The sequence below is a fragment of the Euprymna scolopes genome, chromosome 44, assembly GCF_053919585.1.
Source record: "Euprymna scolopes isolate OS-2025 chromosome 44, ASM5391958v1, whole genome shotgun sequence".
In the NCBI taxonomy this organism is placed as follows: domain Eukaryota; kingdom Metazoa; phylum Mollusca; class Cephalopoda; order Sepiida; family Sepiolidae; genus Euprymna; species Euprymna scolopes.
In genome coordinates, this window is record NC_136525.1 from 23,930,716 (window position 1) to 23,944,981 (window position 14,266).

At 33.9% G+C, this 14,266-nt stretch overlaps 1 protein-coding gene across 3 annotated transcripts in view; it reads left to right on the forward strand.

Moving 5' to 3' along the window:
* LOC145268741 (uncharacterized) overlaps nt 1-14,266 on the forward strand; it is a 284,210-nt gene that overhangs the window by 170,252 nt on the left and 99,692 nt on the right. Inside the window, exon 1 of one of the 3 annotated variants that reach the window (XM_080124332.1) lies at nt 12,585-12,762. The exons of 1 other annotated variant lie outside the window; for it this stretch is intronic. Coding sequence is in view for 1 of the 2 variants with exons in the window: in XM_080124331.1 (XP_079980457.1) it covers nt 14,111-14,123 (13 nt within the window). In the remaining variant the exon portion in view is untranslated. Of the gene's footprint in view, nt 1-12,584; nt 12,763-14,018; nt 14,124-14,266 lie in introns of those variants that run through there. One more of the 3 variants, XM_080124331.1, reaches the window with a different exon arrangement.

The window sequence follows — 14,266 nt, forward strand, 5'->3', positions numbered from 1 at the left end:
CAAGTTGAGGAAGGAAAGGAAAAAGCACTTTCGTGCGTTGTATCGACAAAAAGAAGTTTTGACACTGCCATATTTTTTTTTGTTCTCTTTCCATTTTTCAATTATAAGAACAGTTACTTTTCTTTGCATATAGTAAATACTTTTCTTTGTATATAGTAAATACTTTTCTTTGTATATAGTACTTTTCTTTGTATATAGGGTGTCTGTACGTGTCAATCTGTTACGTGTATATTTAATAGTCTTTCTATGGGTGTGTGGATATTTTCACGTATTCACAACAATAATAAACGGGAAAATAGAGCGGACAATCTTTAACAATGTCGAATAATACTCCTGTCTATTTGACACATACCTTATTCATTGTATCCCTCTCCTCTGACACAGGCACCTGAAGTGAAGGCATCTTCTTCCGTATGGAACACTCAAAAGGCTGAGTTATCATTTCCAGATCTTTATTTCCAAATGTTCCACGTCTTGGAGCTTTCTGCTTCTCCCTTAGTTTGTCTGTAGATGCTTCCATCGGACCACAGAGACAACTCTTGTCCGTTAACTAACCCAGTGGCTAGCTAACTCCTAACTCGTCTTTTCGACTTTCCGTTCTATTCATTCTCACCCGTTGCAGGCTCACTTCTAATTCTCATTTCCCCTGCCGTACGTGTCTCTTACCTCAGCCAGAGTGGACAATCTTGTTTGTTACGTAAGCCACATCGTTGTTTACTAAACCAAATTCCAAACTAGCTTTGTTCATGCTTTTCCTCTATTCATAAAAATTTTCCTTGAGCCCAAATTCCCCAGTTAAATATTTAACATAAATATTTTAACTAACATTCTTTTCTTTTTAAACATTTTTTTCTGAATATCTTTTTAGCGTAAATAATTTAAAAATTAATCATAATAATCGTTCTGACTCTTGGCCACAACATAAAACAGATACTATGCTGTGATCATAGCCAAATAGCTACAGCATAACAGCTGTAGGAACTAAGATAGCATATCGAAACAAACTGAAGAAAAAAAAGAGGGCAAACAATTAGAATTATTTGCGTTTTAAATCACATTGCGATGTCTAATTTACCACAATATCTACCAATTAAAGTTTTAAACAAAGTACAACTTATTATTCTTATGAGGATCAATAATGCTGTGAAACTATAGTAAAGTGCTAAACTAAGAAAGTTTATTATCTTATTTTTATTATTATTATTAATATTAATATTGTTATTAAAAATTTGTACAACGTAAACAGTAGACTAACAAATGACTATTAAACAAAGAGTACAATTGTTCCTCTCATCATAGCAAATAGAGTATATGTGCAAATGCATGTGTAACAGAGTGTGGAGATGTGTAAAGTAGCATCAGTAACAGCCAACATATGTAAATGACTGAGCCATGTACGAGGTGACGTCACGGCAAGGAAGAAGGAAAGAAAAAGATTATAAAAAAGAAAAATGTAGCCGAGAAGATGTGTTACACATGTGGCTGGAAAAAGAAAGAATACTTCGTATTTGACACGGCAGTCTTGTTAAGCACATTGGAGTATTATAAGGCTTTTAAACAAGAGACAAGGTGTAATTCTGAAAAGTACCTGTAAATAAATGTCTGTTGTTTCACTGAAAAAAAAAGAGTCAGTCGATTTTTTTCCTTGTTTTTGTTTCCTTGCGACTGTTAGCATATGTGTGACAACAATGATGACGTTACACATGGAATATGTAATTTGTACTTATATTGTGATCTCTCCAGTGGCGACACACAGTGTGTAGAAAATATACATTCATGTTATTCGGTTCTTTGAACAAGTCGAGTGACTCACTCAAAAAATAATCTAAAAAGCATTACCTGTTTGGATTTGAAAAGCATGCATAGAACAGAGCAGAAAACAAATGTCCAAGCAATTTGAAAGCCGCATCAGAAAGGGGAAGAATCTTGTTCTGAGGTTTTAACCTGGGTAGAACAAGATTACAAACCATATATATATATATATCGGTCCTGGATATGACCTTAAACTATATCTAGTGGTGAGGCCCCAGCTTGCAGGCTTTGGGAAGAGTGGAGCCACCCTTTAATTGCCATTACTCCCAGGTCAACTCTGACCAGGATTGGTAGTACCTGTTAGGGTCCCAACTATGGGTTAAATAGAAACCGACTTGAAAACAACAAATATATTCTATTAAAAAATTTTTCTTAAATCGTTGGATTCGGCATTAAATAATCTGAAAAGGGTTGATATGCCGTAAAACAAAAACAACCAACCAACCAACCAACCAACCAACCAACCAACCAACCATATATTGAAGGATCAGTCGAAAATTATGTACTTATAAAAAAAGTTTTTTAATTTTTTTTCACAATATTATTTTGTATTCCTGCACGTCACCAATTGAAAACGAATAAAGAAAAGTTATAAGCTTTTATACTTTTCGTATTCTTTTTTATTCATATATATATATATATCCAAGGGAGATAATTGTAATTTAACAAACTTGAAAAACGTTGTTACACAGTTATTTACACTGTTAATACAACCTAAAAATATAAAGGTAATCTATTTGTTTATGTTTGTTAATTAATTATTTACTATGAACTATGGTTTTGGCATTATTCCCAAACAACTTATTTTGTATATCTCTCTATTAAAGTTCTGAATTTTTAAAATGAGGATTGATCATGTGTATTAAGATGGGAACAGTAGTCTGAAGAACCCAACTAATAAATGTTATTAATCGTTAACGCAAAAATTCAGAAAAATGACATCAAATCTGTACAGACCTGAATTAATAATAAAAACTGAAACGATTTAACGCTCTTTCCATTTAACGAACACATCAATTTTGAATTCTAATGGTTATGGAAAAAATAACAGAAATATTCTTTCCACCATTCACCAATAAGAACTATGTGAAGATACACCTGCAGAAGGTTGGAGGTTACATTAGCCGAAACGTTGTGAGAAAAACAACCAGGAATAGTATTCAAAACAATTTGGAGTACAAGTTATTATCATTTATTATTATTATTATTATAATTATGATTGTTATAATTATTGTTGCTATAATTATTATTATTATTATTATTATTATTATTATTATTATTATTATAATTATTATTACTGTCTAGGAGTTTTCACACAGGCTATCATCAAAGAATTTCCTTTGAAAACAACCTGTGGTGTTCCCTGAAGTCTGAGTGACAACAAGTCTCCTCAGATTTCCAGTACTCACCACCTCTTTCAATAACCTTTGCAAATTAGTTTGCATTATCACAGTAGCCGTTTAGCATTGATTTATCATTAGAAGTTACCATTCATTGTTACTGAGATTTAAGTAGCAATAAGCCTCCCAAAATTATTATTATTATTATTATTATTATTATTATTAGTAGTAGTAGTAGTAGTAGTAGTAGTAATGTTGGTAATGCCCTGAAACTGCAATAAAATTTAAAACTATACTAGTATTTTGTTCTATGAATCCAGAGTGCCCATTATTGTGGGGCTGGATTTTCCTCACATTAAAAACAGATTTTGTGTAAATAGTTATTACTAAGAAATTGAGAGAATGAAGACAACACAGCAGCCAGTCAGCTGGGAATCTGTAAGGAATTTCAAACGGAATAAAGTAGTTGATAAAATTCAGTTGTAAATTACATCCTTCTGGGGGTAAAAGGTTCAATCTTCAGTGTGGGCAATACTGCAAATACAATTGCAAATTATTTAGGACTTTTACCCGTCATTGCTGAGTGAATGGGAGCATGCTACACCCAGGGATTAAATATAAAGTTCTGTTTGAAAATCCGTGCAAATTCAGGGCCAAGTTCAATAGGATAAAACTGAAGAAGGTCGGAGGTTAAATTAACCGAAACGTTGTGTGAATAGCACTCAAGATGAGAACTGTAGTCTGAATAATCTAAATAATTATGAATCACTTTCGTTCACACATAGCTAATCCCACTTCACAGCTTCATCCACAGCATCCACTGACTCATTCATCTTAAGATGATACTTAAAACAGAATGCTGCCAAAATGTGTCTTACATTCGAAATCATTGGCGGAATAATTTTCATTGACATCTAAAGTGGGTTTAAATCCGGGGCAAATAACATCAAGTAGATGTGTCCATCATAAATCTACCCAACAATACGGTCAACGTTAATAACGTATTATTTAAAAAAAGTAAAATGTGTTTCTGAGTTTTTGAGATGAGGATTTATCATAAGGATGGTATCATGACGAACGAACATATACTACACTATCTCACCACATCACCACCACCCAAAAAAGGGAAGATAATGCCTGGGAGGATGGTCTCATGACAACAGAACAAAAAATGTACTTCCCCTCAAAAGGAGGAGGTAATACATGGGAGGAGAGTTATGACAACAGAACAGATGCTACACTACTCTCCTTCACTCCGAAGAGAGTGTTGGTAAATATTTATCTCTACTATTATATATGTTTGTGTGTGTGTGTATGTGTTTGTGTGTGTGTTTGTGTGTGTGTGTTGTGTGTGTTGTGTGTGTTTGTGTGTGTGCGTGTTTGTGTTGTGAGGGTTGTGTGTTTGTTGTGTGTGTTTATGTGTGTTTATGTGTGTGTGTGTTTGTGTTGTGTGGGTTGTGTGTTTGTGTGGGTGTGTTGTGTGTGTATGTGTTTGTTTGTGCATGTTTGTGTGTGTGTAAATTCCTTCCTCATAGGTTCCAAAACAGCTGAGCTTATTTTTTGCAAATTTCACACAAAACTAATTTATATGTCTGACAGTGTTCTTAGCTATGTTTTGTACAGAAATTCATCCAATAAATATCGAAAATTAAAATATCCAATCTTAAGAATAACTTTTCTCTCTTATAGATAAAAAGAATAATTTAAAAAAAGGAAAAGAAAATTTTTACAGGGGAATATTTTATGTTACACCGGCAAAGGGAGATAATAAAATTTCAGAAAATCATTTCTTCTTAAAAAAACATTAATTATAATTATAAGCTTAGTGATAGAGCATTCGACTACAGATCGATTGATCCCCTGTTCAAGCCCGAGTGTACCTAACCATTTCATTTTAGTTTTTTTCTTATTAATGAGTTCAATTCACGATAAAAGAAGTACTATTTAAAATCACTGCAAATCATTTCTTTGTTTGCATGTTTTAAAACTAAACATTAATCAGAATTGGCTTTTCCAGAGCATTCATCGTCAGGCCCAAGTATCAGCTGACGTGATATTGTAAACAAACACAGATGGAGTTTGATGAACGACATTATCATCATCATCATTATCATCATTATTATTATTATTATTATTTTATTTTATTTTATTTTATTTTTTTTGCGAATTAGTCCACTGGGTAAATTATTTCTCTTAATGTATAATAATCGCTAGGTGATTGATTCTGAGGATAATTTTGAGTTGAGGATCGTGTCTAGTTGAGGATAGGTTTCCAGGTTGGTACAGTTGAACGTAGGATGTTGCTTGGAGCACATCGAGATGAACTGATGTAAACTGACAAACATGGTCTTGGCAGACTGAATGCTGTGGACCTTAATATGAAGAAGGTCAATGGTGTCACACACACACCCAGAGTGTAACTGATACAATGTGTCAGAGTTTGTGTGTTTTTTTTTATTTTTTATTTTTTTTATATATATTTGTAAACCTGTGTGACACCCCACTCCTCCACCCCGGTATCCAACAATATGAGAGATGACGATATGGTAGAAGAGAAGATAACAGAAACGGCATTGGTTTGGAGGCGATTGTTGAGCGGGGGGGGGGGACCACACATAGTTTTACAATGCAATGATTAGCTTTTTTGTGTCGTGCATTGTTTTTTGTTAATTCTTGTTTTGTGTCATTCGAGCAATCCTTTATACTAACCAATCTGTTTCCTCCATCTTTCCTTTTCACGTAGAGTTGGTCTTCAGGTGTATTGCATTGTTTGTGGTCATTATGGACAGCTAGAGAGGTAAGAAGATATATGAGAGGGATGAGGAAAAATGGAGAAGAGAGATAGATAGAAAGACGGATTCAGAAAACAGATTTAATGTAAAACTATTACAAACACATTTTAAGCTTTTCTATATTGTTATATTTTATGGTCCAGAGCAATGCAGGGTAGCCTTGCTAGTTACAATATATTACTATTTATTATGAAGACCATAGCAATATATCTAGAGATTTTTATTATATTTAAATTTTAGGTTGGGCCGTTAAGTCGACAAGCACCAAGTTTCCTCTCCTCATGAAATTTTTCGAACAGGAAAGTTATAATATTTCCTATCATTTCAGACTGAGGATATCCTGTTTACGAAATTTAATACAATGTGAAAAGTCCTTGAATTTCCGACATAATTCCTATTTACAATTCCTCCCTACAGGACGGGATCGTTTTTTTAACGTGGAGAAAACGAACAAAAATAAAAATTGTCTCAGTCGTGAAGGATTTCTCCTTCATTGAGCAAGAAGAAGAAATTGAAGTGAAGCATCTGAAGAACAGATACTACATTTTGATCTTCGCCTGAAGGCCAAGCAGTCAAAAAACACAAAAGTATTTTGAGATGAGTATTAATAATTTTGAGCATTTAACAATATAGACAATAAGACGGAAAAATGATAAAAAAAAACAGAACAAATATATAACTAATAAATGTTACCAAAGGCAAGACAAGTTACTCTTCTACCTACCTTGTTTAGTTTTTGTGGTTTAACTTATTTTAAATCGCTTATTTACTTTGAAACACAAGTAGTGTTGAGTACTTAGAACGAGAACAAAATCGCTGACATGAGACACTCATTTGATGAGTTGTGATAATGGTTCAAAAATCAAAAATTAAAATAATAATAATTGTCACCATAACCATCTTATGTCACCTATGTTTTAATAAAAAAAAAAAAATCACGATTGTAGATCAACTTTTTGTGGTAATTGGTATGAAAATTTACATTATGCGTATTTATGTAGATGTATCCTAGTGGCTGTCTGGCATTGCCCAGTCATAAAATATGCTTAAATATGATATTTAATTTATGCAGATTTTGTTTAGTTATAGAGTCAGTTCTCTATTAATTATTATATTGTACCTGATTTATAGTAGTGATTTTAAAAGTAAAAAATAAAAAAATTACTTGGTTGCCATCAGTTAGAATCGAAACCAAAACATATAGCCCTCCAGCTTTAGTTGTTACTGTTTGAGTTATCATCAGATGGATAGTTAAATTTAATCGACTTTAAAGCAAAGATGTATATTTGGCCATTCGTACAAGAACACTTTAAGTCGACTTATGCCTGCCAAGTTCCAATCTTTTTCAATTTTGACCCCTTAGCAGCTATTTTTACCGGCTAAAGACCAAATACCCTATATATCAATTTTTAAGACTGTAGATCAAAAATTGATGGAGGAGTTTGAGACTGGCAGGCAGACAGACAGACAGACAATTGTTTGGTGGCCAGGAGGTAAAAACTTAAGAAATGGAGCTAAAGGTAGCTTTGTGGCTAGGTTCGAATCTCCCGACTGGCAAAAATTGTCATTCTACACTGATGATTGCATAAGTATGAAACACAAGTGTCTGTAGGAATAAAAGAATAATTATTATCTAATTTATAATTATCAAGTCCCTTTGATAATACTTAAGTATGGACGCTGTCAGGGAAATATAAACGAAGAGACAGTCAACAAACGCTTATGCAACGTTCACAGAACACTCAGGATTATCTAATGTGAGAGCTTAAATTGTGAGTTATTAATTTCCTTCATTCTCATGACAATTGTTTAGTGGCAAGGAGGTAAAGGCTTAGCAAATGGAGCCAAGGTGGCTTCGTGGATAGGTGTGAATCTCCCGACTCACAAGAATTGTCATCCTACACTGATGGTTGCGTACACATGAAACAATAGTGGGTGTAATTATAAAAGAATAATTATCATTTGATTATAACACACACACACACATATATATATATATATATATATAAATTTCAAAATTATATTTTTCTGAATGAAATTTGAATAAAAGACTAAATTCCATTTGCTCTATCAAGTATGTTGAGCTATTCCATCTTTGGCTAGGATAATCTTATATAATATTACCTCTTAATACCCTCTCGTAAGACTAGATACCACAGAATTCATTAATCTGTGCTCCTATTCGCTTCAGGATTCTGATATATATATATATAGTAATTTATAAAATATATATGGCAAGTAAGCTACACTGAATATTCGGCGTTTTATATGGTCCTCTTCTGTTGAGGGTTTTAGTTAGCCAATCAGCTTTCTAGTATCCACCGCGCCTCTTCCTATCAGCCAATGGGCATGCATTTTATCGAACAGAAGAGGACCATATAAAAGCAATAAACAACCACAGAATTCGCGCATAAGCCTGACGAAATCCTAGAGTGGATGAAACGCTGAATATTCAGTGTAGCTTAATCGCCATATATATTTTATAAATTACTAACTAGCTCTACCTACGTATTGAGTACCTTTGAAGTAAATACTTAAAGTTTACGCATAAATCTATAGTTTCGTATATTAATTTTATGTGAGTAAATGAAGTAGTTATATATATATATATATATATATATATATATATATAGAACCACCACACATTCAGTTAAGCCCCAATTTTAACCCTAAAACATATACTACATACACTTAAGACTATGATAAAGACTCTATACACCTTTCTGCATTACATTATATATAATACACTCCTCCTTTATTTAGAATTCGCCCTCCCCCACATCATCTATAATTTTAATTTGTTTTGATCTGTTTCGTTCCTAATGAATCCAACGCTAAACGCCGCATCCCCACTATGTTACCTAGCATCTTCTCTACTCTTCTGATGAGAAGCATTAGGCTTCGAAATGCCTTGGCATAAAGAGTTCCTTCTATCCCCCAACTAATCGATTGTATTCCCTTATTGAATAAATGAACCAATCTATATCCACCAATATATAGTTCTGTGACTTCATTTCCCACTCCTATTGTTTTCATATATAAGCTCCAAAGATACTTGTTGAGCTTTATAATGTCCAGATAAGTCTCCTCTCATAGAATTGAGCTCGCTCTTTTCCTCTAACGCTCTCTATCTCTCTCTCTCTCTCTCTCTCTCTCTCTATATATATATATATATATATATATATATATATATAAAATAAAAATTACAATTAAATTTACCAAAATGATCCAAGATGGTAAAATTAAAGTAAATTATAAATATTAAAGAATTAATATTTATAAAATTATCTCAGCCAGATGTAAAAGCTCGATAAAACCAAATAGGAAATAGAGCTTATAATATGAGCAAACAGTTAATAAAATATGTTAAAAAACACTTTGAAATGAGTTAAAAACATATTTAATCTGAAAAGGAAACGCTAGATAAATGGATAGTCCTTAATCCGTGGAGTTTCGAAGAAATACTTTCCTTCTCATCAGAGGGTAGGAATTAGCAAAACGCGGGGTCGGATTTTGCATGCAGAAGTATTTGATGAAACAACAAGTAAGTCAAAGATCTTACTTGAAAACAAAAAAAGTGAAGCAGAGGGAATATGGTAAAGAAAAAGGTGATTACACATGAATGGATAGTCTGGTGGAAGATACAAAATCCAGTGACGGTAAAATCCAAATGTAAAACTTCAAGAAAGTTAAAACTTTCTTGAAGTTTTACATTTGGATTTTACCGTCACAAATACTTCTGCATGTAAAATCCGATCCCGCATTTTGCTAATTCCTACCCTTTGATGAGAAGGAAAGTATTTCTTCGAAACTCCACGGATTAAGGACTATCCATTTATCTAGTGTTTCCTTTTCAGATTAAATATGTTTTTAACTCATTTCAAAGTGTTTTTTTAACATATTTTATTAACTGTTTGCTCATATATATATATATATATATATATATATATATATATATGAGAGAGAGAGAGTTCTTGTTGGTTGCGACGTTGTTTGGCTGTGGAATTTATATATATATATCTATATATATATATATATATATATATATATATATATATATATATATATATATAGAGAGAGAGAGAGAGAGAGAGAGAGAGAGAGAGAGAGAGGGGGGAGAGAAATAAGGAAGTTAGTGATCTATATGTACAGAAATAGTAGTTCAATAAAAGCAAGAATAAGTTTAACGCTGAGTTATTTTATTTATTTTTTATTATTCGCTATGCTGTGTGATCAAAAACTGGTTAACCAGTGCATTTACCTTATATTTATATGGTCAAAGTGATCCCCACTTAAAAATATTTAATATTACTTACGTTTCAGAATTGTGTCGATAAAGATTGATAATTCAGATTATTTGGACTACTATTCTCACCTTAGATGTTATTTTCACAACATTTCGACTGATGTAACTGACCTTCTTCAGATGCGTCTTTACAAATGTGGAACAGAGAGAGGGGGGGGAGAGAGGGGGAGAGAGAGAGATTTTAGAAGAAAACTTTATGTTGTTAATCTATACTCTCAGGCGAAACTAAGTAGGCTCGCTAGTTTGTATAAAATGGCACCCTTTCGAAAAAAGTTTTCAGCGCTGAACATGTACACAACTCTATTTTCTAGGAAGGCCGATGAAGTATACAATTATATTTATCTGTCTTCATGCCGGTGTCGTATTTGGCACAAAGTCATGTATACAATGGGAAAAATACTCCCTTCTCTCCCTGATTCTGGGCAGATATAAAATCAGCCATGTTCGAAACAGTCAGTATTCTCCAGTGAGGGCGCTTTAGGCAGACCGATAATACACCAATCCTTTTTACAAAGGAGGAGATAATGCCCGTGATGATGGCCCACTGCAATCAAACGAAATCTTACTCCACTCCAACTGAAACTTTGTGTCAGACAGGCAATAAGTTTATCTTCCCTTCTTAAGGAGGGAATAAATCCTGGGAGAATGACCTTCTGAGACTGGATAGAACCACAATTAACTCTGATCCAACCTCTAGGCCAACCTGTATAATAAACCAATCTCTCTTCCGAAGGAAGGAGAAGGATGATGGAAGTCTGGGATGATGACTGCCTAAGACCGAAAAGAACCTCACTCTGACTCAACCATTGGGCCAGACAGGAAATATAATAAACCAATCCATTCACCCTGAAGGAGGATGTAATGTTAGGGAGGATGGTCTTCTAAGGCAAAATAGAACCATACTCCACTTTGATTTAAGCTCTATGCTAGACTGGATAATAAACCAATTTCCTTCCTGAAGTAGAAGGTAATGCCTGGGAAGATGGCCTCCTGCGATTGAATCGTTATTTATCTGCTTCCCAGTGCTGAAAGATTAAAAATTAAGTCAGTTTAGAGCAATGTAAAGAAAGGTACCTGAAAGATTATAAAAATAGCCAAGAATGAACTTGTTGGCATTCCTCAGTGTCAGGGTTTACCCTCTGGGTTTATTTACTTCTAACTGCAACAAATTGTGGCACAAGGCTGGTAGGAACACCTCAGACAAACGGCAATGAACCAACCCACTCCTCACGAGCAAGGAAGTAAGGTCTAGGATAATGTACCTCAAATTCCTGAACAAGCTCGATCTGAGAATCAAACTGCTCTAATACTACGTTCCTTCTTTTCTTTATTTCTTCAATCAATGAGGTAGAAATCCTTCTAGACTGAAGCAATTTTTATTTTATTTTCAATCCAGAGTATCCCTTTTTTTAGGGGGAGATGGGGTTTTTCTCACATTGAAAACCAACCTTCTGCCTAACTCTGCCTTCATGTTGATGCAAGTAAAAAGGGGACAATTATTTCATCTCATTAACCCTTATCCTGGAGTGCCTTTTGGCCTTGATAAGTGGTGATATGTTAGTAAAATGAGCAAAACTATTGTATAAAAGCCAGTTGTTTGTGTATGTTTGCATGTCCAGCCAAAAGTCGAAAATTACTAACAAAAGACCCGCAAAGTTTATATTTTGTTGATCGGCATTGCCCCGGATATATAATATCAATAATTTAGAAAAAAAAATTATTTCATCATGGGCATTTATATCATTTAATATTATCAAGACATGTATGTAAAGAGAAGCTAATTATGATTTTTGTGTACACAGCATTATTTACATCGACTAGAGTTGTGTGTGCGTATGATGTGTGTGTGTGCGTGCATGTGTGTGTGTGTGGTTGCGTTCAAAGAAAGGAATGGACTGTACGAAAAAGAAAGAGGAGATGGGGAGAGACAGGGGAAAATGAGAGGAAAGAGAGAGAAATAGAAGTTATGCTATACTTTTGCTCCGAGTAATGCCGGGTAGCTCTGGTAGTAAATTTTATGAATAAAAGCCAGAGTACACCACTTTCTGATGCGTTGGTTTCTCCTGTCTCCCATCTTTCCGACCATGAGCCATGTTTTCCTGCGGAAGTAAATGCCTAATGCCACTGGCCGTTTTCAAATTATTAATAGCCAAAAGACTTCGTGTTTGACGTCACAGGTTTACCTAGCCGACAGTACCCCCCCCCCCCCCCCGCTTTAGTTAACTGTCATTATTTATTTTTTTTTTATTTTTTTTTTTTGGTTGAGGTGCGCCAGGTGTACTATTATTGGTTCATCAAGATACGGGTAAAGGGTGGGATAGTCTTATTTTATTCATATTTGACATTAAACACATAAGTAGTTTTTCCGGAGCTGTCTTTACCTTACGAAGAGGAAAAAAAAAAAATTCGTAAGCACGTTGTCGTGTGTGGATAAGGTTTGCAGTTGTTTGAAAACAAACAAATAGACAACACAACTTTTTTTTTTTTTTAATATATAGAACATATAAAACTTGTAAGTATCCTGATTATTTCTATTTAAAAAAACAAATCATTATTTTATTTTTATTTGTTTTGTTTAACTAACCGGGCATACCCGGCGTTTTCCAGGAGTCCTTTTACTTTCCTGTTTTGTGTTTGTTTCCTTTATTTATTTATTTATTTTGCTAGTGCATTGTACGAATTGTGCATATTATGAACTGAATTTCTCGTAAATGTCCGCTCGGTCTCAACCCGGCCGAGCGCCGTTAAAAATTCGTTCCAGTTATTTTTTCACGGATGTTCACGAGTGAGCCACCCCGCCCCTCCATCGAAATCGGTTCCGGGGAGCATACATTAATCTGAAAGGAAAGGATTTTGGCGTGTGTGGCCTTGTTTTATTAATATTTTGGGGTGCTAAAATTAGTGGTGCGCTATTTTTTTAATCGTATTTCCAAGTTTAATTAAAGTTATGTTTTTTTGCTTTTTTTAATTCAATTGTAAGGTTAAAGTACAGAATAGGTACAAAGCACCCTCCCCATGTTAAGAATGGCTTTTTAAATAATAACGTTATTTCAGCACGGATCAATAAGTGCATTTGCATTAGTACCTATTTTAGCGCTTTTCGGATTATTTTGTTAATTTTTGCCAGAGATTATAATTATAGGTAATTATTAACAAGAAAATTTATACAAGTCCAGCATTGTAGCGATAAACAATTTGCCTTTTATTTTCTTGAATAAAAAAAAAAAAAAAAAAAAACAAATGCCAATTTTTACGACGTGCCCCAGCGTATTATAAACACCCCAACCTCCATGTTAAGAACGGCTTTCGGAACAAACTCTCCCAACCTCCCCATGTTAATTGAACTAAATTGTTCCTATTTATAATGCCTCCCCACGGGACAGACACCAGAGTCATTTTTTAGCATGGAGAAAAGGTACAAAAATAAAAATTGTCTTAGTCGTGAAAGGGCTGTTCCTCCACTGACAGAACAAGAAATGGAAGTGCAGCAATGCAGCATTTGAAGAACAGATACTACACTTTGATCTTGGCCAAAAGGTCAAGTTAGTATTGTTAATGTTTCATAGCTTAGCGAAATTTAAATTTGAAAAAAAAATAAAATAACTATTTCAAAACGTTTAAAGTAGACAAGTCGGTAGAAGAATAAATTTTTAATGCAATTGGTAACCGTTATTTTTCGATTTCTTGGTCGTTATTTACCAGATTACCTTGTTTTTAATTTCTATTTCTAAAATTATTGGATGTTAAAAATAAGCGGGAGGTGGAGGTGGGGTGCTTTCAAACCTTTCAATCATTTGATACACGAGGATTTGCTGGTATTTTTAAAGCTAGTTTTAATTACTTTCGATTCGGCACTTTGAATGATTCTAAAAGGTTTGTATAAATCTTATTTTACTCGTATTATAATTTGAGTTTTTCGGGAGCTGTTTTGTCCAGGGCAACAAGAAAGCACGTTGTCGTGTGGATAAAGGTTGCCAGCAAACAAAGGACAAATACACACACACACACACACACAC